This window comes from Olea europaea, chromosome 10, assembly GCF_002742605.1.
Source record: "Olea europaea var. sylvestris chromosome 10, O_europaea_v1, whole genome shotgun sequence".
NCBI classification, from domain to species: Eukaryota; Viridiplantae; Streptophyta; class Magnoliopsida; order Lamiales; family Oleaceae; genus Olea; species Olea europaea.
The window spans coordinates 32,227,784-32,252,082 of NC_036246.1; the positions used below are offsets into that span (position 1 = coordinate 32,227,784).

A 24,299-nucleotide genomic window follows, 5' to 3' on the forward strand; every position below is an offset into this window, starting at 1 on the left:
ATTTATTTTCTTTTAATATAAATTTCATGCTCATAATCAAACACATTCCAAGTAAAATATCGCTTATGAGAAAAAATTCATATAAGAAACTATAAAATGAAAATTTTACTAAAAGACATATATATAATTTTATTCTTTTTTAAATAACTTTTAGAATATATGGATAAACTTCTGTATACTGGTTGGACAATTTTGAAAACTGCTATTAAAATCATTGAAAATGGATATGCCACGCTCAAAATTGATATTTTGAAAGACACTCGTTAGATGCACCTTTGTCTCCATTTGGCCCCATTTTTGGTAATGAAAATGGATGAAATAGTATTTTTTTGAAAAATGAGACGTTAAAAAAGAATGAAAAGTTCTAGATTTATATATAATATTATTTTATAGAAAATTGTAAGCTTTAAAATAGGAGGGGTAAAAAAAAAAATGTGACGGAATGTAATTTAATGGAGAGGAAACGGAATCAGAAAGATTTTTCTTTACTTCTGAAAAATGAATTCAGTACAAACGGAAATTTCTGGGCGAAAAGATTACTGTGAATTGGATACAGACTCATACGATGATTCGCAAGCTGCCCCAAATTTCGATGTAGTTGAGGAGACTCGATCAAGTTCTCAAACCTAAGGATCAAGAAAAAATCCAAATGCAGGTATCATACGACGATGTCAATTTTGATTCTACTTAGTGCGGTGATTGTTTATAGATGCTAAATTTTGTGGGCTTGTCTTTTCTTGCATCTGATAGTTCCGCAAAGGAATTGAACGAGAATACTGAGGAAGACCCTGATGTTATCGAGATGATTCTGCCATAGTTCGATGAGAAAGGATCAGAAAAGTTACGAAACTGTTCAAAAATGCATTTTCTGTTTTATTTATTCTTTATAAGATTTGAACTTTATTTCATGCGCACGCATAATTATAGAATAATGCAGTAAAGTTGTCATTGTGTGTGTGTGAAATGAGTTGGCTAAACTGGGTGTGTGTTTTGTTATGGGATCAGGTGGTATGATTGAGAAACTAAAAGTGGATCAATGCAAAGTTTATTTGAGGAAGCACAGCAGGCAATAGAAATACCCTTATACAGCGGATTAAGAAACATCTCGAGTAATTTTCTTCCTCTATTTTATTTGAACCTCGAATTTATTGGTTTTGTATTTATTTATCTCCTTATAATAATAAATGCTTGTGTTATCTTCAGTATTGTTCATGATGGTGTGGAGAAGAGGTATTCGGCTTCTAGTTTTGTTTTAATTGCAGAGGTAGAACTTTTTAGCATTTTGTGCTTGGTGATATCCTTTCCCATTTCATTCCTTTTTCCATATTTGAAATTTCAATCAATGTTCTAATCCTCAGTCCATATCCGGTAGCAAGAATCGAAAACCAGAACAAACGCAAGAAGTCATCAGATTCCATACCAATGAACCCAGAGAAACAAGAAAACCAACCTCAGAAGCAGCGGCAGGAGAGAGAGAATGCTGCCCATGAAGAGCAGTATTCTCAACAGGAATATAGGCGTCCCAAAACTTGTGGAGTGAACGCAAGAAGTCATCAGATTCCATACCAATGAACCCAGAGAAACAAGAAAACCAACCTCAGAAGCAGCGGCAGGAGAGAGAGAATGCTGCCCATGAAGAGCAGTATTCTCAACAGGAATATAGGCGTCCCAAAACTTGTGGAGTGAGCATTCCGCAGCAACTAGAAAGTATGCTTGGAAAACCGAATAATCTTTGGTGTTGGTGCATTCTAGATATATAGAGCAGTGAATGCAGTGATGAGACAACAATGGATGTGTTGATCCTTCACGATTTTTGTAGTGAGTTTCCTTGTTTTATAGAAATAAAGTTGAGAAGGCCCGTTAATCTGTGTTTTTCTTTACTGTTTCAATTACATCGATCTTCTGCCTTTTTACTTAGTCAAGTTCGTGTGTTCATCACTTGTGTAAGTGTAAAATTCATGTGTTGACTTGTTGGGGACGAGAAAACTTGATGCCATCGGAGCTCGTTGGAAAAAGCCCCGTGACACCACACCTAATGGCACTGAAGAGACATGCACGACAGAAGGTATTAGCCCCAGCCAAAAGGTAAGTTAGAAAGTGAGCACTGTAGCCAAGAGAGGAGAGAAAAGAAAGCACGTGTTCTTTACTAGCATTGTGTAAAGAGGATAGCAGCATCAATACAAGTACAGGAAGATTACAAAATGCAGAAAGTGCGTATTCTTCTTCCAAGTTAGGCTGCAATACCCCTTTTTTGTTTATAGGTTGTAGGGATTACCGTTTTGATTTATTGTCAGGTGTTTTGGCTTTCGTTAATGGCTCATTAGGTTTCAAGAGTACATGAGATTAATGGATAGTGAGATGAGACTTAAGCTCTGTTTTTAACATAACAGAAGGAAACTTTTATTTGCTGTAGCATCTCGAATGCTCTTGCATATAACCTGCTTGACCAACTAATGAAAAAATTCACTATAAAATTACTCGACTCCAGGATAGACACGGATCAGACACCGTGAGCTGAAATTTGCATAACGCAAAACATGATGGAAAAAATGTAGATGTTACTATGTAAAAATAAGAATGATCTTTTCATTTTGAAGTGAGTGTACATTTACACAAGGGCTTTCCTCTCTCATGACAAAAAAATTGTATTCGCTGACCATACATATATTACAACATACAGTAGCTTTTGCTACCAAAAATACATCATATCTGAATAGAATACAACCGAAGGATGGATCATAACATTGTCAACAATGAAACACAGTAGTGTGAGGAATACAAATTCAAACTGATAGCTTTAGCCGGTAGGAATCCAGACCAGCTAGACATCAGCTTTTCTAAAATAACAGCTCTCAAGATTCCTTTGCACATGGAACTCCAAGCAATTTCCAGACGGAGAGCTGTCCAGTTGCATCACCAGTGAAAAAGAGACCGCCAATGCCAATTTGAATCACTTGGACTTCCCCTTTCGAAAATATTCTGCTCCTTTCATTAAACCTACAACCATATATAAACAATGAACAAGCCAGCACAGAGGGGGTGAATAATATCAACAAGGATAATAATAGTTTGATGATACTAACGAGGGCAAGTCATATATGCGAACAGTATTGTCGTTATATGAGCAGAAAAGAATAGGCTGAGCTTCGGCATCTGTCATGCCAGAAAGAGCAGCAACCCCCTGAAAGATTAACATATGTAGAACGTGTAAGAAGTCTGAAAGACCAAAAGAGACAGAGAACAGGCAGAGGTATGCAATACAATGCACATAATGCATTCCAGAGAAGTCGTATATGAACAGTTTTTAACTTACACATTCTTCCTTGAGCTCATAGACCACTTCCAAGTTCCCAACCTCAGTTGCAGCCCAAACCTGTGAGAATTATCTTATTATAACCATCAGGAACCAAAGCAAAACCTAACTAGTGATCTATGGCAGTGAAGTGACAAACCTTTATTGTGTTGTCCACAGAAGCAGATATCAAATATCTGTCCCAACAAATGACAGATGTTACATCCCCGGTATGCCCGTGTAATGTCTGTATACAGTGCAAAGTTTGGAGGTCCCAAACCTGGAAAGCAGATACATGAGCAAAATTCTTCAGTGAGTTCAAAACATTGAACTATAAAAAAAGAACGAATCAAACAAATGGAGGGGGAAGTAGGAAAAAAGGTTGTAGGGACTCCAACTCTGACAACAGTTGCTCAAAATATAACTTGGGAAGTAGACAAATTAAAAGACTAGACATATCAAAACAATAGTCCTAATAGTGGCAACATGACTGATAATTGCATATAAAGGGTAACTGTTCCCATTTCACATATTAACATGGATCAATAAGCCAAATGGGTAAATTGGCAACATATATATACGATTCATCTCTACTAAGAGGTGGAGAAAAATAAATCTCGTATCAGAGAGCATACCCGTATGGTATTGTCAATCGAACCCGAATAAAGCCTATTATTAGCTCCCACAAGAAGTGAACACACTGCACCATTGTGTCCCTTCATCTTTGCAGCCAGTTTAGGAATGTTGGTTTCAGTACCCCATTTCCATGCTAATATGGTACCGTCCTGGAGCCATAAGATATATAAAAATGAGAAACCAGAATGTGGATAATAGTCAACAAGATGTGAATTTCAGTGAATAATTTACCCAAATCTTCCTCAGCTTAAACAACCACACTGTGCTAACAAATGTGCTCCCAATACTACAGATCCAAAATCACAAACTTAATAATAGCGAAACACTGAAGAGCTAGAGAATTAGTTACCTCTGTTCCAGCAAAAAGCATATTATTGTCCACAACCATAGAATAAACTCGACCAACAGGTTCACTAAGAGAGTGTTCTGTTTGAGCTTGGAAATTCCATCCCTAAATGACCAAAAAACCTATAAGTAAAAAGAAACCAATTTCGACAAGGACTCAAAAACTGAGCAAAGTCAATTCTGTCATGGTAAAATGTAACTAACTACACAAAGAACATTATTTACCTTAATAGCATTAGGCAATCCAGCAAACAGCCATGGACCTTCACTAATCAAGCACCCAACTTCACCATCGAGATCAACAGCGCCAGCACACTGCATTGAGGTTGAATAATCATATCATTGATCACACATCATATTTACCCAATGTGATATATTAACTGAGAGAAGTAAAACTATCCATACCTGACCACTGTTGCAGTCCCAAATGCGGAGAGTTCTATCTTTACTAACAGAGTATAGCTTGTCAGAACCAGATGGGAGAGCAATTCCTGTAATGTTCTGGACAAAATTCCATTAGAAAGAAATATTGTTAATATTGAATACAATAGTTTGTCTAAACATTTCATAAAAACTGTATAAAAGAAACGCAGTTCCAATAGGAGTGCAAAAACATAGGGAAATTACAAACAGAATAAGCCCTTGTTTGAACCCCATTTTGGGGAAAAAATGTATTTTGAAATAGTATTTTTTGGGGAATGTGTAGTTAAAAAATAAGAAAATATTTTCGATTTACGCCTAAAATAATTTTATTGGAGTGTGTGTTCAAAAATGAGTTTTTGATAAAATGGAGCTCAAACAAGGGCTAAATATGATTCGAAATAATATAAAAGCATTGTTATCAGATGAGCAAACACCTTAGTGTGCCCCTCTAACTTTGTCATCATCGTGAATCCAGATCCACAGAACCAAGAGTGCACGTCCTTGCACTTATCGCCATGGACACAATTGTCTGTAACCCAGTACTTACATAGCTTTGGCAGGGTTTTTTGAACAGATTTACTATCAGATTCAACTGCTTCAGCAGTCTTTTGCATGGTCTGCCGACAGTGGATACTTCCATTGGAGGTTATGACCATTTCTTGGTCCTTCCGATCAATTTTTCTTCCATTCTTTGCTAAGACACCTTGTTGGGAAACTTTACCACTTGTACAGTTAGAGCAATCTCCTTCATTAGTTAAAACTGTACCATTCTTAGGAGTGTGGAAATTAGGATTCCTCCAAGTCCTTCTGGTAGATTTTAGGTAATGAGTCTCAGGTGATGCTGCATGGGTCTGCCTAGTTTGTGGGGGTGATTCTCTGTGCATGAACCTGCATGGATCACGATTGCATCTCCCAGATAGCCAGTAGGCGCAGACTTTGTTTTTTGCAAATCCTCCTTCAAGTCGATTGAAGACAGTGACTCTCCTTGCCGCCTTGACATCCATTATATTACTATACACACAGCAAATCACGGGTTAGTCAAAGCAGGCGCTTGCTTCCATTCAGACAATAATCTCTATCTTGCCAAGATAGGAAATCCAAATGCAAAATTACAATTCAGTATATCCATCAAATTCAAATTTCTGATCTCCAAATACAATTCCTCTATCGTATGCCACAAAGGAACAAGTATCCAAATGTGCAAAAACTGAGCTCCGAAATCCAACCACTTGGATACCATCTGAGGCTGTCTCAACCAATATCTGAGATTCTACTAACAAGTACTAGATACCAACGGTTGAAAAGAACATATAAAAACCTGTATATCATAACCATATTCGAGAGGCAGCAATAATCAAACTTCACTATAGCCAGAAATTTCCCGGAATACCCTCAGAAAACCTACTTTTCATGTAGCAGAAACCTTATATTTCTGATTCTGTAAAACCCAAGATAAGTCCAGAAAACCCACCTATTGTCGAAGATCCAACTTATTGACCGATTAAAAAACTAAAGACTTAGATTCCTAAATGGGAAATAACAATTAACAAGTCTTCTCTAAAAACAACATCGGGTAGAACTTCTCACCCTTAAACTGGCTGTAGATGGAGGGCACCCAATAGGTTATAATTCCAGAAACCAAGTGTAAGGTCCGGAATGTGGAATACAATTAGATTAATTACATTACACCCCTTTTACAAATCGAGGTCCAAGTCAGCCCATATTCCCAGTGATCTCACGGAACTAGTCTTCTACTAGGAGTAGCCTTCTCCACGTTGCCAAAAAGGAAGGATGCACACTTTGATACCAATTGTAAGAACCACATTGGTAGAGCTCACCCTTAAAATTATCTTATAAGGGAAGGATGCCCATTGGTTATCAACCCACAAATCAAACCCTAGCTTAAGGATGTAGAGTTAGAGTCATTAGATCTTCATTGTAGCGAAGAACGTCCAATAAGATCCTCAGAATAACACTTAATCCATGTATTAGAAACCTTAATGAATAACCACTTAATCCATGTATTAGAAACCTTAATGAATAACCACTTAATCCATGTATTAGAAACCTTAATGAATAACCACTTAATCCATGTATTAGAAACCTTAATGAATAACCACTTAATCCATGTATTAGAAACCTTAATGAATAACCACTTAATCCATGTATTAGAAACCTTAATTTCATGAATTTTTCCAATTCGACGAGCGCCAAAAATCCAAGGATATATAAAACGAGAAAAAGGTCCTAAAGTTCGAAACCCAAAAAATCCACCAAGGAAAATCAGAAGAATTCAACCCAGTAATTGTGAAAAAGGGACCGGCTGATCGTCGAAGACCCATCAATGGTGGTGGATGAATAGATGGACAGATTGCAAAAACAATAAAATCGAAAACCCTAAATGCTTAGATACATAAAAGAAATCCAGAAATAAATGTGAAATAGCAAACCTGATCAATCAAATCAAAAATCAACAAATATGAAATATTTCTCTTCCGTAGATCAAAATAACAATCAAGATTCCAATTCGTTGAGATTTCTAGGAGGAGAGAATTTTGGGGGTAAATACCAATTCGTTGAGATTTCTTGGAGGAGAATTTTTGGGGGCAAATATTTTTGTTGGGGCGTGTGTCACTGTTTAGGACTTGAATTTATAAGTGAAGGGCGGTGGTTTATTGAAGTTACTAATTTGCCCTTTTCCTTTGCCGTTGGGCTGATGAGCGTATTCAAAATTTGAAAACAGATTGTAGCATGTATCCAATAAAAGGTGAAACAAATTTGTCGAGTTTTTACATATGGGGGTGTGAGTGATTTTTCACTTCAAAAAATTGATTTTTTGATCGTTATTTTACTATTTCAAATCGTAAAGTTTGACCTTTTCTTTCACAAATGGCCCCCACTTTTCTCCAAACAATCAAAAAATCAATTCTCAAAATCTCTCTCAAACGAGGCCTATATATTTTTCTTGTTTATTTAAAAAAGAGAGCAAACTTTTTTCTTTCTTTTTTTACACACTCCTAAGAAATTCCTTGAATGAAAATTGTTAAGACGGACTAATTCAACGAACATAAATATGACAATGAGCAAAAGTTGAAGACATTAAAAATACAGAAAGAATATGGTGCAAATAATAAAAATTACATTGTTAATATAATTTTTATATAATAATCTAGGCAGATATATTGATATGATAATTTTTATATAATAATATGGACGAATGTATTGATACGATCATTTTTGTTTGTTGTACCACATTTTATTGAAACTTAAAATTCACAATATTGTTCATTGTAGTCTTTTGACATATCCTTCTAAGCCAATTATAAAGTGCACTTAAACTCGACTAGAATTTTTCATTATTATAGCTTGCAACATAATGAGAACGAAAAATTGGTCAAACTTTCTATCCACTTCCATTTCAGTCAAGTCTTGTTGGCAATTCATAATAGAAATAGGAAAATGGTTGTTGGCCAGGCCAAAAAACAGGCCCAAACCCAGGGTGCCGAGGTGTTTTCACCTCAGCCCTTGGATCTGAAATTAAAAAAAAAAAATGTATGAGATACCTCAGCCCCCTGTCCCTGAATCGGTTACTGAGCCGGGCTCAGTAGCAGAGTTCATAGAAATATATTCAAGTACTTGTGTGGTTATTACATCATTACGTTGTAACCACCAAATTCTACACTAAACATCTTTGCTCGAACACAGCTGTTCACGAAATCCAATAAGAGCATATAAATTCCAAATCTCGCGGAAAAATACTCTTGATTTCAATTTGACCCAGAGATATTGTACGAGTACGATAGACCACAGTAAGAAGTTGGGTCATTCAATTTCATATGGAAAATGCACTCGAAATATATATTGTAGCAAATCTTTCATCAAAACATGATAATATTTGAGTCTCGACATCGGATAACTAACATGAAGCAAGAAGGTAAATCCCCAGATGAAACAATCAAGATTTCATATTCATATTCTCTACGCTGCTAACCAAGCCCTTACATGACATAACAAGGACTATTTAATCTGTCATCACACACACACACACGAGACGTACTAAAAGGTGGCTGAAAAAGTAGCCAGATGAGAACTCGACATTACTATATATTAACCAGAGGGCAATGGTGGCTTATGGCCTTCACCTTTCACCCATTTCATGATCGCTGCTATTGTAAAAGTTCATAGTATAGAGGGCATGGTGGTTCATGGACTGCACCTTCTTTCACCCATTTCTCGATCACTGCCATTGTAAAAGTTCTTAGTACATCAGCTCAAAATTCTACACCCGCTCGCTCGTCAAGAAATGGACTCCTTGTGCTCCATTTCTAGTAATAAGTACTCTCTCTCAAATAATAAAAATTCCTGCAAGCACATTCAAGAATGTTAGTCAGGCAGATTAAGTCGTGGCACAATGAATTTGAAGATTCTTACAGGCGGAAAGGTATAAATTACTTCCGCAAATAACTCTAGTGGTTGAGATGAGAACAGAAATAGAATCAAATTCTTATCATAGCCCACATATCTATAGCAAATCTCCAGATGCGGACAACATTTCCACAAAAACCAGAAGCATCAAGATAGAAAGAAAGAAAGAGAAGCACCAACACCCCCAATAGGCCAACAGTTAATTAAAAGGGAAAACTTGTAATGCTCAAATTTAGAATTTTAATGTTATTTTATTGATAGAGATCTGAGATTGAAAATGATTTAAATCATATTAATGATTCAAATATGAGTTACTGCAATTGTCTCGCCCAGGTTTTCAAGTTATTTGTCCAGTTGCACAATCACTCAGCAACTAAGCAAAATTTGAACAGGTTTCCCATTATTTCAACTCCCGGCATGCCTTCTAGAGAATCAACAAGTAGACCCCCAAAATAATCATCAAATTAAACCAAATTTCAAAAAAAAACAAAAATTAAAACAGAGAGAGTAGAAGAATAAATATTAATCCCACTTTGATGGAGCCACTTGTAGATTAGCTTGGATGTGAACAAGGTAAGGAAAGTTAAAAACACCAAAAAGGGAGATTCACTAGTGGGAAAATGAGGATTTGTTACCTTTTCCCATGTTCAAACAGACAGAGAACTAAAAACTCACTCACCTGCAATTGGTGCTGGCTGAATAAATGAAGAAAATCAGTCTCAGGACTTGTAATTAGCTCAATGAACTCGTGATGGATATCAGGTGGATTGCCAGACTCCATGAGTGAAACAGAGACCTGTAGAGAACCTTTTAGACATACAAATAACACGAGGAAAACACTTGATCCACTTGTATTTAGCTGATTCTTTCAAGAAGTTTCTTTTGAACACAAAAAAATTATACAGAATTTTGAGATAAGGTTAACTTAATGCATACTAATAGCTTGACATTTATATAGATGGTGACAGAAGCAAATATTAGTAAACATCAGCAAGCTTTGTTACCTGCATGCATCGAAGAACCATTTCCGGTATGCAACACCTACGACAAATGCCCCGAACTATATAAGTTGCTGGGCCTTCCAAAGAACCATCACTGCTTGAATACCAGGCATCTAAGCAAGAGATCTCCATTGTCACTCCGGCTTGAAATCGTAAAAGCTCCCCTGACACATAACATTGATGTCTCTCAGTGAAAATTGCAGAGGGAATAAGAAAAAAAGATTAATTAATATCGCAAACAGTTTCTGAAGAAAGTAATACGCAGGTGCTCCCTAACTCCTAAATTCAACAATAAAGCTTAATAGATTAAATCAATCTAAACAAGCTGGTGTTCCTTCGCTAAAATTTGAAGTCAGTGGAAACAGAAATGTTCAGAATCAAAATATAGAATACAGCCCAGTTTCCTGACATGGCTGCCTATTCCCCACTCCGTTCATGTCCCCCAGCCGATAAATGAGTACCAAGATGAGGGGGAAAAAGTGAGAAACAGAAAAGCAGAACCAGCTAACATGTGAAAGATCTTCAATTGTACAAATAGGTGGAAGCATCACACCATTACACTGACTATATGTAGTCACTGCAAATTCTGCACCTATTATTCAGTATTTTGTGATCAATTAAACCATGTCCATATAACACATGCATACTCTAAATAATGTAGCAACTGGCGGTTTCTGACCTTTGAAGCCAGCTGCGATGACAGTACCAAGAATTCCACCATCGTGGACCTCATGTGGACCCAGTCCATCACCTTCCACTGCCAAGCAGCGAAGTACAACCTCAATGCTGTAGTTATCATTGGGTGAGACAGAAACATTCACCTGTACATTCAGAACTAATGTAAATTGATACATACAACAGAGAATAAAGGCTTTTGATTTCAGTTGATGCAAAGAAATAGGAATTCGTACATTTCTCAAGCATAATGCATGCAGATATATCAAGGACAACAGTGAAACCTTGTGGTTTCCATACCGTTCTTAATAATTACATTAGTAAAAAAGATAGCAATAATTAAAAACTATTCTCAACTCCACTCCCCCACATAAAAATAAAATTGACCAAATAGCATGCACTAGAAAATGCAGAAAAGGAGCAGTTTAACGTGTACGCAGACATGAATGTATAGCTGAAGAGAAGGTATCATATGAGTATAAGAGAGCAACCTTTTAAAATTCAAATGGAGAACAGGCATTGAACTATTAACATTTCATAATAGCTAATCATGCATGTTACTCATTTTATTTAATTATATATCAGAATCTATCTTTTAATTGGGTCCAAAATGTAGAAGTGTTAGGATGTACTCTTTTTCAAATAATAAAAAATAAAAATAAAAATAAATCTGAAGATGCTTTTGAAAATCTAAGTGAACTCCATTGATTGAGATCAACTGTTCATTGAAGACGTTTAAATAATTTTCAGTGGCACAGAAAGGAATATATCGAAGGCAGAAATTTGTTTTTAGCGAAGAGATCCCAGTAGAACATGTAAGGAAAGGGAGAGGCGAACATGAGCTTGCATAGCCCGATGTACTTATAAAAGATTTTATTTTAATATATTTTTCAGCACATGGAACAATATCAGAGTGAGAAAAAGGATTCATATAGCCTAAATTTATTCAGAACATGCAATTTTTTAAAGGTAAGTTAGAAAGTGAGCACTGTAGCCAAGAGAGGAGAGAAAAGAAAGCACGTGTTCTTTACTAGCATTGTGTAAAGAGGATAGCAGCATCAATACAAGTACAGGAAGATTACAAAATGCAGAAAGTGCGTATTCTTCTTCCAAGTTAGGCTGCAATACCCCTTTTTTGTTTATAGGTTGTAGGGATTACCGTTTTGATTTATTGTCAGGTGTTTTGGCTTTCGTTAATGGCTCATTAGGTTTCAAGAGTACATGAGATTAATGGATAGTGAGATGAGACTTAAGCTCTGTTTTTAACATAACAGAAGGAAACTTTTATTTGCTGTAGCATCTCGAATGCTCTTGCATATAACCTGCTTGACCAACTAATGAAAAAATTCACTATAAAATTACTCGACTCCAGGATAGACACGGATCAGACACCGTGAGCTGAAATTTGCATAACGCAAAACATGATGGAAAAAATGTAGATGTTACTATGTAAAAATAAGAATGATCTTTTCATTTTGAAGTGAGTGTACATTTACACAAGGGCTTTCCTCTCTCATGACAAAAAAATTGTATTCGCTGACCATACATATATTACAACATACAGTAGCTTTTGCTACCAAAAATACATCATATCTGAATAGAATACAACCGAAGGATGGATCATAACATTGTCAACAATGAAACACAGTAGTGTGAGGAATACAAATTCAAACTGATAGCTTTAGCCGGTAGGAATCCAGACCAGCTAGACATCAGCTTTTCTAAAATAACAGCTCTCAAGATTCCTTTGCACATGGAACTCCAAGCAATTTCCAGACGGAGAGCTGTCCAGTTGCATCACCAGTGAAAAAGAGACCGCCAATGCCAATTTGAATCACTTGGACTTCCCCTTTCGAAAATATTCTGCCCCTTTCATTAAACCTACAACCATATATAAACAATGAACAAGCCAGCACAGAGGGGGTGAATAATATCAACAAGGATAATAATAGTTTGATGATACTAACGAGGGCAAGTCATATATGCGAACAGTATTGTCGTTATATGAGCAGAAAAGAATAGGCTGAGCTTCGGCATCTGTCATGCCAGAAAGAGCAGCAACCCCCTGAAAGATTAACATATGTAGAACGTGTAAGAAGTCTGAAAGACCAAAAGAGACAGAGAACAGGCAGAGGTATGCAATACAATGCACATAATGCATTCCAGAGAAGTCGTATATGAACAGTTTTTAACTTACACATTCTTCCTTGAGCTCATAGACCACTTCCAAGTTCCCAACCTCAGTTGCAGCCCAAACCTGTGAGAATTATCTTATTATAACCATCAGGAACCAAAGCAAAACCTAACTAGTGATCTATGGCAGTGAAGTGACAAACCTTTATTGTGTTGTCCACAGAAGCAGATATCAAATATCTGTCCCAACAAATGACAGATGTTACATCCCCGGTATGCCCGTGTAATGTCTGTATACAGTGCAAAGTTTGGAGGTCCCAAACCTGGAAAGCAGATACATGAGCAAAATTCTTCAGTGAGTTCAAAACATTGAACTATAAAAAAAGAACGAATCAAACAAATGGAGGGGGAAGTAGGAAAAAAGGTTGTAGGGACTCCAACTCTGACAACAGTTGCTCAAAATATAACTTGGGAAGTAGACAAATTAAAAGACTAGACATATCAAAACAATAGTCCTAATAGTGGCAACATGACTGATAATTGCATATAAAGGGTAACTGTTCCCATTTCACATATTAACATGGATCAATAAGCCAAATGGGTAAATTGGCAACATATATATACGATTCATCTCTACTAAGAGGTGGAGAAAAATAAATCTCGTATCAGAGAGCATACCCGTATGGTATTGTCAATCGAACCCGAATAAAGCCTATTATTAGCTCCCACAAGAAGTGAACACACTGCACCATTGTGTCCCTTCATCTTTGCAGCCAGTTTAGGAATGTTGGTTTCAGTACCCCATTTCCATGCTAATATGGTACCGTCCTGGAGCCATAAGATATATAAAAATGAGAAACCAGAATGTGGATAATAGTCAACAAGATGTGAATTTCAGTGAATAATTTACCCAAATCTTCCTCAGCTTAAACAACCACACTGTGCTAACAAATGTGCTCCCAATACTACAGATCCAAAATCACAAACTTAATAATAGCGAAACACTGAAGAGCTAGAGAATTAGTTACCTCTGTTCCAGCAAAAAGCATATTATTGTCCACAACCATAGAATAAACTCGACCAACAGGTTCACTAAGAGAGTGTTCTGTTTGAGCTTGGAAATTCCATCCCTAAATGACCAAAAAACCTATAAGTAAAAAGAAACCAATTTCGACAAGGACTCAAAAACTGAGCAAAGTCAATTCTGTCATGGTAAAATGTAACTAACTACACAAAGAACATTATTTACCTTAATAGCATTAGGCAATCCAGCAAACAGCCATGGACCTTCACTAATCAAGCACCCAACTTCACCATCGAGATCAACAGCGCCAGCACACTGCATTGAGGTTGAATAATCATATCATTGATCACACATCATATTTACCCAATGTGATATATTAACTGAGAGAAGTAAAACTATCCATACCTGACCACTGTTGCAGTCCCAAATGCGGAGAGTTCTATCTTTACTAACAGAGTATAGCTTGTCAGAACCAGATGGGAGAGCAATTCCTGTAATGTTCTGGACAAAATTCCATTAGAAAGAAATATTGTTAATATTGAATACAATAGTTTGTCTAAACATTTCATAAAAACTGTATAAAAGAAACGCAGTTCCAATAGGAGTGCAAAAACATAGGGAAATTACAAACAGAATAAGCCCTTGTTTGAACCCCATTTTGGGGAAAAAATGTATTTTGAAATAGTATTTTTTGGGGAATGTGTAGTTAAAAAATAAGAAAATATTTTCGATTTACGCCTAAAATAATTTTATTGGAGTGTGTGTTCAAAAATGAGTTTTTGATAAAATGGAGCTCAAACAAGGGCTAAATATGATTCGAAATAATATAAAAGCATTGTTATCAGATGAGCAAACACCTTAGTGTGCCCCTCTAACTTTGTCATCATCGTGAATCCAGATCCACAGAACCAAGAGTGCACGTCCTTGCACTTATCGCCATGGACACAATTGTCTGTAACCCAGTACTTACATAGCTTTGGCAGGGTTTTTTGAACAGATTTACTATCAGATTCAACTGCTTCAGCAGTCTTTTGCATGGTCTGCCGACAGTGGATACTTCCATTGGAGGTTATGACCATTTCTTGGTCCTTCCGATCAATTTTTCTTCCATTCTTTGCTAAGACACCTTGTTGGGAAACTTTACCACTTGTACAGTTAGAGCAATCTCCTTCATTAGTTAAAACTGTACCATTCTTAGGAGTGTGGAAATTAGGATTCCTCCAAGTCCTTCTGGTAGATTTTAGGTAATGAGTCTCAGGTGATGCTGCATGGGTCTGCCTAGTTTGTGGGGGTGATTCTCTGTGCATGAACCTGCATGGATCACGATTGCATCTCCCAGATAGCCAGTAGGCGCAGACTTTGTTTTTTGCAAATCCTCCTTCAAGTCGATTGAAGACAGTGACTCTCCTTGCCGCCTTGACATCCATTATATTACTATACACACAGCAAATCACGGGTTAGTCAAAGCAGGCGCTTGCTTCCATTCAGACAATAATCTCTATCTTGCCAAGATAGGAAATCCAAATGCAAAATTACAATTCAGTATATCCATCAAATTCAAATTTCTGATCTCCAAATACAATTCCTCTATCGTATGCCACAAAGGAACAAGTATCCAAATGTGCAAAAACTGAGCTCCGAAATCCAACCACTTGGATACCATCTGAGGCTGTCTCAACCAATATCTGAGATTCTACTAACAAGTACTAGATACCAACGGTTGAAAAGAACATATAAAAACCTGTATATCATAACCATATTCGAGAGGCAGCAATAATCAAACTTCACTATAGCCAGAAATTTCCCGGAATACCCTCAGAAAACCTACTTTTCATGTAGCAGAAACCTTATATTTCTGATTCTGTAAAACCCAAGATAAGTCCAGAAAACCCACCTATTGTCGAAGATCCAACTTATTGACCGATTAAAAAACTAAAGACTTAGATTCCTAAATGGGAAATAACAATTAACAAGTCTTCTCTAAAAACAACATCGGGTAGAACTTCTCACCCTTAAACTGGCTGTAGATGGAGGGCACCCAATAGGTTATAATTCCAGAAACCAAGTGTAAGGTCCCGAATGTGGAATACAATTAGATTAATTACATTACACCCCTTTTACAAATCGAGGTCCAAGTCAGCCCATATTCCCAGTGATCTCACGGAACTAGTCTTCTACTAGGAGTAGCCTTCTCCACGTTGCCAAAAAGGAAGGATGCACACTTTGATACCAATTGTAAGAACCACATTGGTAGAGCTCACCCTTAAAATTATCTTATAAGGGAAGGATGCCCATTGGTTATCAACCCACAAATCAAACCCTAGCTTAAGGATGTAGAGTTAGAGTCATTAGATCTTCATTGTAGCGAAGAACGTCCAATAAGATCCTCAGAATAACACTTAATCCATGTATTAGAAACCTTAATGAATAACCACTTAATCCATGTATTAGAAACCTTAATGAATAACCACTTAATCCATGTATTAGAAACCTTAATGAATAACCACTTAATCCATGTATTAGAAACCTTAATGAATAACCACTTAATCCATGTATTAGAAACCTTAATGAATAACCACTTAATCCATGTATTAGAAACCTTAATTTCATGAATTTTTCCAATTCGACGAGCGCCAAAAATCCAAGGATATATAAAACGAGAAAAAGGTCCTAAAGTTCGAAACCCAAAAAATCCACCAAGGAAAATCAGAAGAATTCAACCCAGTAATTGTGAAAAAGGGACCGGCTGATCGTCGAAGACCCATCAATGGTGGTGGATGAATAGATGGACAGATTGCAAAAACAATAAAATCGAAAACCCTAAATGCTTAGATACATAAAAGAAATCCAGAAATAAATGTGAAATAGCAAACCTGATCAATCAAATCAAAAATCAACAAATATGAAATATTTCTCTTCCGTAGATCAAAATAACAATCAAGATTCCAATTCGTTGAGATTTCTAGGAGGAGAGAATTTTGGGGGTAAATACCAATTCGTTGAGATTTCTTGGAGGAGAATTTTTGGGGGCAAATATTTTTGTTGGGGCGTGTGTCACTGTTTAGGACTTGAATTTATAAGTGAAGGGCGGTGGTTTATTGAAGTTACTAATTTGCCCTTTTCCTTTGCCGTTGGGCTGATGAGCGTATTCAAAATTTGAAAACAGATTGTAGCATGTATCCAATAAAAGGTGAAACAAATTTGTCGAGTTTTTACATATGGGGGTGTGAGTGATTTTTCACTTCAAAAAATTGATTTTTTGATCGTTATTTTACTATTTCAAATCGTAAAGTTTGACCTTTTCTTTCACAAATGGCCCCCACTTTTCTCCAAACAATCAAAAAATCAATTCTCAAAATCTCTCTCAAACGAGGCCTATATATTTTTCTTGTTTATTTAAAAAAGAGAGCAAACTTTTTTCTTTCTTTTTTTACACACTCCTAAGAAATTCCTTGAATGAAAATTGTTAAGACGGACTAATTCAACGAACATAAATATGACAATGAGCAAAAGTTGAAGACATTAAAAATACAGAAAGAATATGGTGCAAATAATAAAAATTACATTGTTAATATAATTTTTATATAATAATCTAGGCAGATATATTGATATGATAATTTTTATATAATAATCTGGACGAATGTATTGATACGATCATTTTTGTTTGTTGTACCACATTTTATTGAAACTTAAAATTCACAATATTGTTCATTGTAGTCTTTTGACATATCCTTCTAAGCCAATTATAAAGTGCACTTAAACTCGACTAGAATTTTTCATTATTATAGCTTGCAACATAATGAGAACGAAAAATTGGTCAAACTTTCTATCCACTTCCATTTCAGTCAAGTCTTGTTGGCAATTCATAATAGAAATAGGAAAATGGTTGTTGGCCAGGCCAAAAAACAGGCCCAAACCCAGGGTGCCGAGGTGTTTTCACCTCAGCCCTTGGATCTGAAATTAAAAAAAAAAAATGTATGAGATACCTCAGCCCCCTGTCCCTGAATCGGTTACTGAGCCGGGCTCAGTAGCAGAGTTCATAGAAATATATTCAAGTACTTGTGTGGTTATTACATCATTACGTTGTAACCACCAAATTCTACACTAAACATCTTTGCTCGAACACAGCTGTTCACGAAATCCAATAAGAGCATATAAATTCCAAATCTCGCGGAAAAATACTCTTGATTTCAATTTGACCCAGAGATATTGTACGAGTACGATAGACCACAGTAAGAACTTGGGTCATTCAATTTCATATGGAAAATGCACTCGAAATATATATTGTAGCAAATCTTTCATCAAAACATGATAATATTTGAGTCTCGACATCGGATAACTAACATGAAGCAAGAAGGTAAATCCCCAGATGAAACAATCAAGATTTCATATTCATATTCTCTACGCTGCTAACCAAGCCCTTACATGACATAACAAGGACTATTTAATCTGTCATCACACACACACACACGAGACGTACTAAAAGGTGGCTGAAAAAGTAGCCAGATGAGAACTCGACATTACTATATATTAACCAGAGGGCAATGGTGGCTTATGGCCTTCACCTTTCACCCATTTCATGATCGCTGCTATTGTAAAAGTTCATAGTATAGAGGGCATGGTGGTTCATGGACTGCACCTTCTTTCACCCATTTCTCGATCACTGCCATTGTAAAAGTTCTTAGTACATCAGCTCAAAATTCTACACCCGCTCGCTCGTCAAGAAATGGACTCCTTGTGCTCCATTTCTAGTAATAAGTACTCTCTCTCAAATAATAAAAATTCCTGCAAGCACATTCAAGAATGTTAGTCAGGCAGATTAAGTCGTGGCACCAATGAATTTGAAGATTCTTACAGGCGGAAAGGTATAAATTACTTCCGCAAATAACTCTAGTGGTTGAGATGAGAACAGAAATAGAATCAAATTCTTATCATAGCCCACATATCTATAGCAAATCTCCAGATGCGGACAACATTTCCACAAAAACCAGAAGCATCAAGATAGAAAGAAAGAAAGAGAAGCACCAACACCCCCAATAGGCCAACAGTTAATTAAAAGGGAAAACTTGTAATGCTCAAATTTAGAATTTTAATGTTATTTTATTGATAGAGATCTGAGATTGAAAATGATTTAAATCATATTAATGATTCAAATATGAGTTACTGCAATTGTCTCGCCCAGGTTTTCAAGTTATTTGTCCAGTTGCACAATCACTCAGCAACTAAGCAAAATTTGAACAGGTTTCCCATTATTTCAACTCCCGGCATGCCTTCTAGAGAATCAACAAGTAGACCCCCAAAATAATCATCAAATTAAACCAAATTTCAAAAAAAAACAAAAATTAAAACAGAGAGAGTAGAAGAATAAATATTAATCCCACTTTGATGGAGCCACTTGTAGATTAGCTTGGATGTGAACAAGGTAAGGAAAGTTAAAAACACCAAAAAGGGAGATTCACTAGTGGGAAAATGAGGATTTGTTACCTTTTCCCATGTTCAAACAGACAGAGAACTAAAAACTCACTCACCTGCAATTGGTGCTGGCTGAATAAATGAAGAAAATCAGTCTCAGGACTTGTAATTAGCTCAATGAACTCGTGATGGATATCAGGTGGATTGCCAGACTCCATGAGTGAAACAGAGACCTGTAGAGAACCTTTTAGACATACAAATAACACGAGGAAAACACTTGATCCACTTGTATTTAGCTGATTCTTTCAAGAAGTTTCTTTTGAACACAAAAAAATTATACAGAATTTTGAGATAAGGTTAACTTAATGCATACTAATAGCTTGACATTTATATAGATGGTGACAGAAGCAAATATTAGTAAACATCAGCAAGCTTTGTTACCTGCATGCATCGAAGAACCATTTCCGGTATGCAACACCTACGACAAATGCCCCGAACTATATAAGTTGCTGGGCCTTCCAAAGAACCATCACTGCTTGAATACCAGGCATCTAAGCAAGAGATCTCCATTGTCACTCCGGCTTGAAATCGTAAAAGCTCCCCTGACACATAACATTGATGTCTCTCAGTGAAAATTGCAGAGGGAATAAGAAAAAAAGATTAATTAATATCGCAAACAGTTTCTGAAGAAAGTAATACGCAGGTGCTCCCTAACTCCTAAATTCAACAATAAAGCTTAATAGATTAAATCAATCTAAACAAGCTGGTGTTCCTTCGCTAAAATTTGAAGTCAGTGGAAACAGAAATGTTCAGGAATCAAAATATAGAATACAGCCCAGTTTCCTGACATGGCTGCCTATTCCCCACTCCGTTCATGTCCCCCAGCCGATAAATGAGTACCAAGATGAGGGGGAAAAAGTGAGAAACAGAAAAGCAGAACCAGCTAACATGTGAAAGATCTTCAATTGTACAAATAGGTGGAAGCATCACACCATTACACTGACTATATGTAGTCACTGCAAATTCTGCACCTATTATTCAGTATTTTGTGATCAATTAAACCATGTCCATATAACACATGCATACTCTAAATAATGTAGCAACTGGCGGTTTCTGACCTTTGAAGCCAGCTGCGATGACAGTACCAAGAATTCCACCATCGTGGACCTCATGTGGACCCAGTCCATCACCTTCCACTGCCAAGCAGCGAAGTACAACCTCAATGCTGTAGTTATCATTGGGTGAGACAGAAACATTCACCTGTACATTCAGAACTAATGTAAATTGATACATACAACAGAGAATAAAGGCTTTTGATTTCAGTTGATGCAAAGAAATAGGAATTCGTACGTTTCTCAAGCATAATGCATGCAGATACATCAAGGACAACAGTGAAACCTTGTGGTTTCCATACCGTTCTTAATAATTACATTAGTAAAAAAGATAGCAATAATTAAAAACTATTCTCAACTCCACTCCCCCACATAAAAATAAAATTGACCAAATAGCATGCACTAGAAAATGCAGAAAAGGAGCAGTTTAACGTGTACGCAGACATGAATGTATAGCTGAAGAGAAGGTATCATATGAGTATAAGAGAGCAACCTTTTAAAATTCAAATGGAGAACAGGCATTGAACTATTAACATTTCATAATAGCTAATCATGCATGTTACTCATTTTATTTAATTATATATCAGAATCTATCTTTTAATTGGGTCCAAAATGTAGAAGTGTTAGGATGTACTCTTTTTCAAATAATAAAAAATAAAAATAAAAATAAATCTGAAGATGCTTTTGAAAATCTAAGTGAACTCCATTGATTGAGATCAACTGTTCATTGAAGACGTTTAAATAATTTTCAGTGGCACAGAAAGGAATATATCGAAGGCAGAAATTTGTTTTTAGCGAAGAGATCCCAGTAGAACATGTAAGGAAAGGGAGAGGCGAACATGAGCTTGCATAGCCCGATGTACTTATAAAAGATTTTATTTTAATATATTTTTCAGCACATGGAACAATATCAGAGTGAGAAAAAGGATTCATATAGCCTAAATTTATTCAGAACATGCAATTTTTTCCTCAATGTCTTGTATTTTGTGAGAACCAAGGCTTTACCCATTTGGATTGGGGCAAAAATGATGGGTAATATACAGGTGTTAAAAGTACCCTATTGAAAAGGCTGCCATAAAAAAGAAAGATTAGATTTAATCTTAGAATGAAGAGACTCATAAGAATAGAGATGTTTCTCCATGGGAAACCATGATTTGCAAGTGAAGCAGCATTGGATGTTGTGTGATGAAAACTATTCCAAAATTAAGAATGTTGGTAGGCATATGGGAGAGATATCCATGTTTCATATGGGAGAGATATCCATGTTTTCTTAATAATCTCTTCATTTTCGCCTTACATTTGATAAGGTCGCCATAAACGCTAACAAATGGAGGTGACGCTTACATGGTGCTTGTGTCACGTTCTGAATCAACCTAAAGAGGTCGTGGTTCATAAGTGTGAATGTGTGATCAATTTTATAAAAATCGGACCGGATTAGTCTGTTCAACCAGGAACCAGTCCAAAATCCGGTTCGATTAAAACTATAAACCACTTAATATAAAACCAGTTAATTGGCTGGTCTATTCACTAACCGAATGACTCGGAACCAATTTTGCCGGTTGATTGGCTGTTTAAAAATTATATATTAATCACCTTTAAGCCTCTTGAAATAAAAGGCCTAAAGAGATTGTTTACCCAACTGTTGGCCCATCCCTTTATACAATACATTTACCGTGACTTTGTAGTGGGAATCCAAGGTGGGACTGGGAACAATAAAAATCTTTTCCTATGATTTTGAAGTGGGAATTCAATTTTGTAGTGGTTTTGAATAAATTAATTATTTTTCTTTCTTATTTTATTTAATAAAAAATTAAAAACTCTTGATACATTTCAATTAAAAATATTATTCTGTTATTTATTATTTATGTATAAACACACACACACACACACATATTGGTTCGACTCTTTAACCCTTGACCCCTTTGCTTTTTCCGGTCAATGTCAGGTCTGAGCTTTAAAACATTGAGAGATTTAATTTCATTAGATCAAGTGAGATGAGGGAAGTGTAGACCAAGAAAAAACATGGTTTGTCGTAGTTGTTTGGGCTCTACTTGGCTTTAGTTCTTCCAGTAGATCTAGCAATAAATAGAGCAAAATGTCCTAAAGCGGTTCATATAGGTGACCCCCATTTTATAGCAACAAGGCTTGGTTATTATTGTTGTATTTGATAGGGTTGCCGAAAGTTCAGAAGAGGACGACTGCCAGAACAGCAAGCCTCCGACTACCACCATACCTCCTCCACCCCCACACCTTCCTTCTGCCGCTACCAACATGTGACGCACTAGCTGAAGAGAAGCACGGAACGCCAAGATGTCCTCATTGATAACTACAACATTTCTACATTGCTTGAAAAAAGACAAAAGGGAGAAGCATCTCTTTCTGGTTAATAGGAGAAGTAATAAGCTTACCATTAATTGTCTATGCAGAATTTCTTCCTCACTCACTGCCGAGAAGAGGGCACTTGTCAATGTAGTGCACAAGGTAGCATCAGGTGGCATACCCTCACCAGAAGGTTGAGACAGCATGGTTGTAGCATGCAGTTCCAGGAACACAGGCTCCTTTGATTCATAAATATGATCTTGAGTAGGTAACAACCAAGGATTTTCTTTTCCTAAAATATGCAAATGAACAAAAAATAGCCAAATTATATATAGAGCACAATGATTATCTTTTGTGAAATCAGACACAGGTGTGACACGTCAAGTGGAACCAAAATAAACAGCACTCGACAGCTGAGGAGAACGTGCACATCACTGTAGATCCATTAATAGCTTCTGAGAGTGTTTTCTAGAAAAACTGAAATAACTTACTCTGTAACAGTAAAAGTGAAGAAATAAGTGTTTCTCTGGCAGCCATAACGGCCCTCTGTTCTTCTTCTGGTGAAAGTTCATCCGGTGAAACCTCAGCATTCTCTAATTCAACTTTTAGCCAATTGCGATACTTTGCATCACAAGAGTAGTACTCCCTCTAATTAATAACAAGGCATAATAGGTGGAATCAGCAATAGAGGTCATACTTAGTCAACAGGCAAGAAAGAATATCAAAAGCTTACCCAGTCCTTGAACTCTCTCAAATTTTCAGTCACATCAGGATCCTCTGTGGAAAGAAAACTTTCCGTTGGTTGTTTCAAAGGTTCAGCGAGTGAACTAAGTAATGTGTGCGCTCCAATGGGCATTGCTGGGACCCTCCACATAGAAATAAGAGAAAACTCCCGAAACAGTATATTACTGTTAAAAGAAAGTTCAGATTGATCATTCGGTTTGAATTGAATACGCTAAGTGTTTGTCTGCAACATATAACTAACATGTAAAATCTGATAAAAATGCAAGACTAGTTCTTGTTCTTTGTATTTTATTCCAATAGGGAAGGAAAAAAAAAACAAAATCAAACAAACAAAAACAAAAAACATAACAATCGCACATCGGTTCCTTCCTAAACAATTAAACAAGCTACATACAATTGGCTTCAAAGTTTTTAAGTCGTCACTGAAATCAATAGATGATAGAGACTCCATGTCACCAGAAAAGCAGTCAGATTCATGTCTGAAACAAGAATAACAAAAACCGTATTACAGAAAAGTTAAAAGAAGAAAAAAATAATTACCTGTGCGTCAATGCCCGCATTAGAAGTTTAGCAGCAACAGCCTTGGCATCATTAATTGTTGAGGGAGGTGTAAAGCAGAGCCACTGAATAACCTTTGCTTTCTGTAGACTCTGTAAACGATGTTGCTCTGAAACATCAGATGACTCGTCATACTTTCCAGCCCTAATTTCTCGAGATCTTGATAAAACCCTGTCCAAGAAAGGAAAAAAAAAAAAAAA

The 24,299-nt window shown here is 36.4% G+C and overlaps 4 protein-coding genes and 1 long non-coding RNA gene across 10 annotated transcripts in view; 1 reads left to right on the forward strand and 4 right to left on the reverse strand.

Moving 5' to 3' along the window:
* Positions 1 to 454: 454 nt before the first annotated feature.
* On the forward strand, positions 455 to 1,880 carry LOC111401869. Of its 4 annotated transcripts, XR_002704129.1 has the most exons (5): positions 455 to 655; positions 751 to 840; positions 1,006 to 1,109; positions 1,204 to 1,264; positions 1,373 to 1,880. It is a non-coding gene; the product is annotated as an uncharacterized LOC111401869 (long non-coding RNA). The 4 variants fall into 4 exon arrangements; XR_002704127.1 differs by having other exon boundaries at positions 751 to 1,109; positions 1,359 to 1,880; XR_002704126.1 differs by having other exon boundaries at positions 751 to 1,109.
* A 684-nt stretch (positions 1,881 to 2,564) lies between these two features.
* LOC111401870 (zinc finger CCCH domain-containing protein 48-like) lies at positions 2,565 to 7,320 on the reverse strand. Of its 2 annotated transcripts, XM_023029827.1 has the most exons (11): positions 7,147 to 7,320; positions 5,131 to 5,707; positions 4,679 to 4,774; positions 4,499 to 4,588; positions 4,278 to 4,396; positions 4,160 to 4,214; positions 3,928 to 4,077; positions 3,453 to 3,572; positions 3,314 to 3,373; positions 3,084 to 3,181; positions 2,565 to 2,997 (listed from the first exon to the last, which is right to left on the reverse strand). In XM_023029827.1, the coding sequence occupies exons 2-11, from the start codon at positions 5,698 to 5,700 to the stop codon at positions 2,853 to 2,855; spliced, it is 1,503 nt and encodes a 500-aa protein (XP_022885595.1). In that variant the 5' UTR covers positions 5,701 to 5,707; positions 7,147 to 7,320; the 3' UTR covers positions 2,565 to 2,852. The 2 variants fall into 2 exon arrangements, with proteins under 2 accessions (XP_022885595.1, XP_022885596.1); XM_023029828.1 differs by lacking the exons at positions 4,160 to 4,214; positions 7,147 to 7,320 and having other exon boundaries at positions 4,278 to 4,379; positions 5,131 to 6,728.
* Positions 7,321 to 8,526: 1,206 nt separating this feature from the next.
* Positions 8,527 to 10,991, reverse strand: LOC111401872 (nuclear pore complex protein NUP107-like). Its single transcript, XM_023029831.1, has 4 exons — positions 10,802 to 10,991; positions 10,126 to 10,286; positions 9,801 to 9,917; positions 8,527 to 9,058 (listed from the first exon to the last, which is right to left on the reverse strand). The coding sequence occupies exons 1-4, from the start codon at positions 10,974 to 10,976 to the stop codon at positions 8,993 to 8,995; spliced, it is 519 nt and encodes a 172-aa protein (XP_022885599.1). The 5' UTR covers positions 10,977 to 10,991; the 3' UTR covers positions 8,527 to 8,992.
* A 1,254-nt stretch (positions 10,992 to 12,245) lies between these two features.
* On the reverse strand, positions 12,246 to 17,000 carry LOC111401871 (zinc finger CCCH domain-containing protein 48-like). 2 transcript variants are annotated; one of them, XM_023029829.1, is made up of 11 exons: positions 16,828 to 17,000; positions 14,812 to 15,388; positions 14,360 to 14,455; positions 14,180 to 14,269; positions 13,959 to 14,077; positions 13,841 to 13,895; positions 13,609 to 13,758; positions 13,134 to 13,253; positions 12,995 to 13,054; positions 12,765 to 12,862; positions 12,246 to 12,678 (listed from the first exon to the last, which is right to left on the reverse strand). In XM_023029829.1, exons 2-11 carry the CDS (start codon positions 15,379 to 15,381, stop codon positions 12,534 to 12,536), a joined length of 1,503 nt encoding a protein of 500 aa, XP_022885597.1. In that variant the 5' UTR covers positions 15,382 to 15,388; positions 16,828 to 17,000; the 3' UTR covers positions 12,246 to 12,533. The 2 variants fall into 2 exon arrangements, with proteins under 2 accessions (XP_022885597.1, XP_022885598.1); XM_023029830.1 differs by lacking the exons at positions 13,841 to 13,895; positions 16,828 to 17,000 and having other exon boundaries at positions 12,248 to 12,678; positions 13,959 to 14,060; positions 14,812 to 16,409.
* Positions 17,001 to 18,207: 1,207 nt separating this feature from the next.
* Positions 18,208 to 24,299, reverse strand: part of LOC111400553 (nuclear pore complex protein NUP107) — a 23,293-nt gene continuing 17,201 nt past the window's right edge. Inside the window, exons 25-32 of the mRNA XM_023027959.1 lie at positions 24,082 to 24,285; positions 23,531 to 23,705; positions 23,289 to 23,445; positions 22,887 to 23,089; positions 20,485 to 20,626; positions 19,808 to 19,968; positions 19,483 to 19,599; positions 18,208 to 18,739 (exon numbers count right to left, since the gene is read on the reverse strand). Coding sequence (XP_022883727.1) covers positions 18,674 to 18,739; positions 19,483 to 19,599; positions 19,808 to 19,968; positions 20,485 to 20,626; positions 22,887 to 23,089; positions 23,289 to 23,445; positions 23,531 to 23,705; positions 24,082 to 24,285 — 1,225 coding nt within the window. The 3' untranslated portion in view covers positions 18,208 to 18,673. The remainder of the gene's footprint in view (positions 18,740 to 19,482; positions 19,600 to 19,807; positions 19,969 to 20,484; positions 20,627 to 22,886; positions 23,090 to 23,288; positions 23,446 to 23,530; positions 23,706 to 24,081; positions 24,286 to 24,299) is intronic.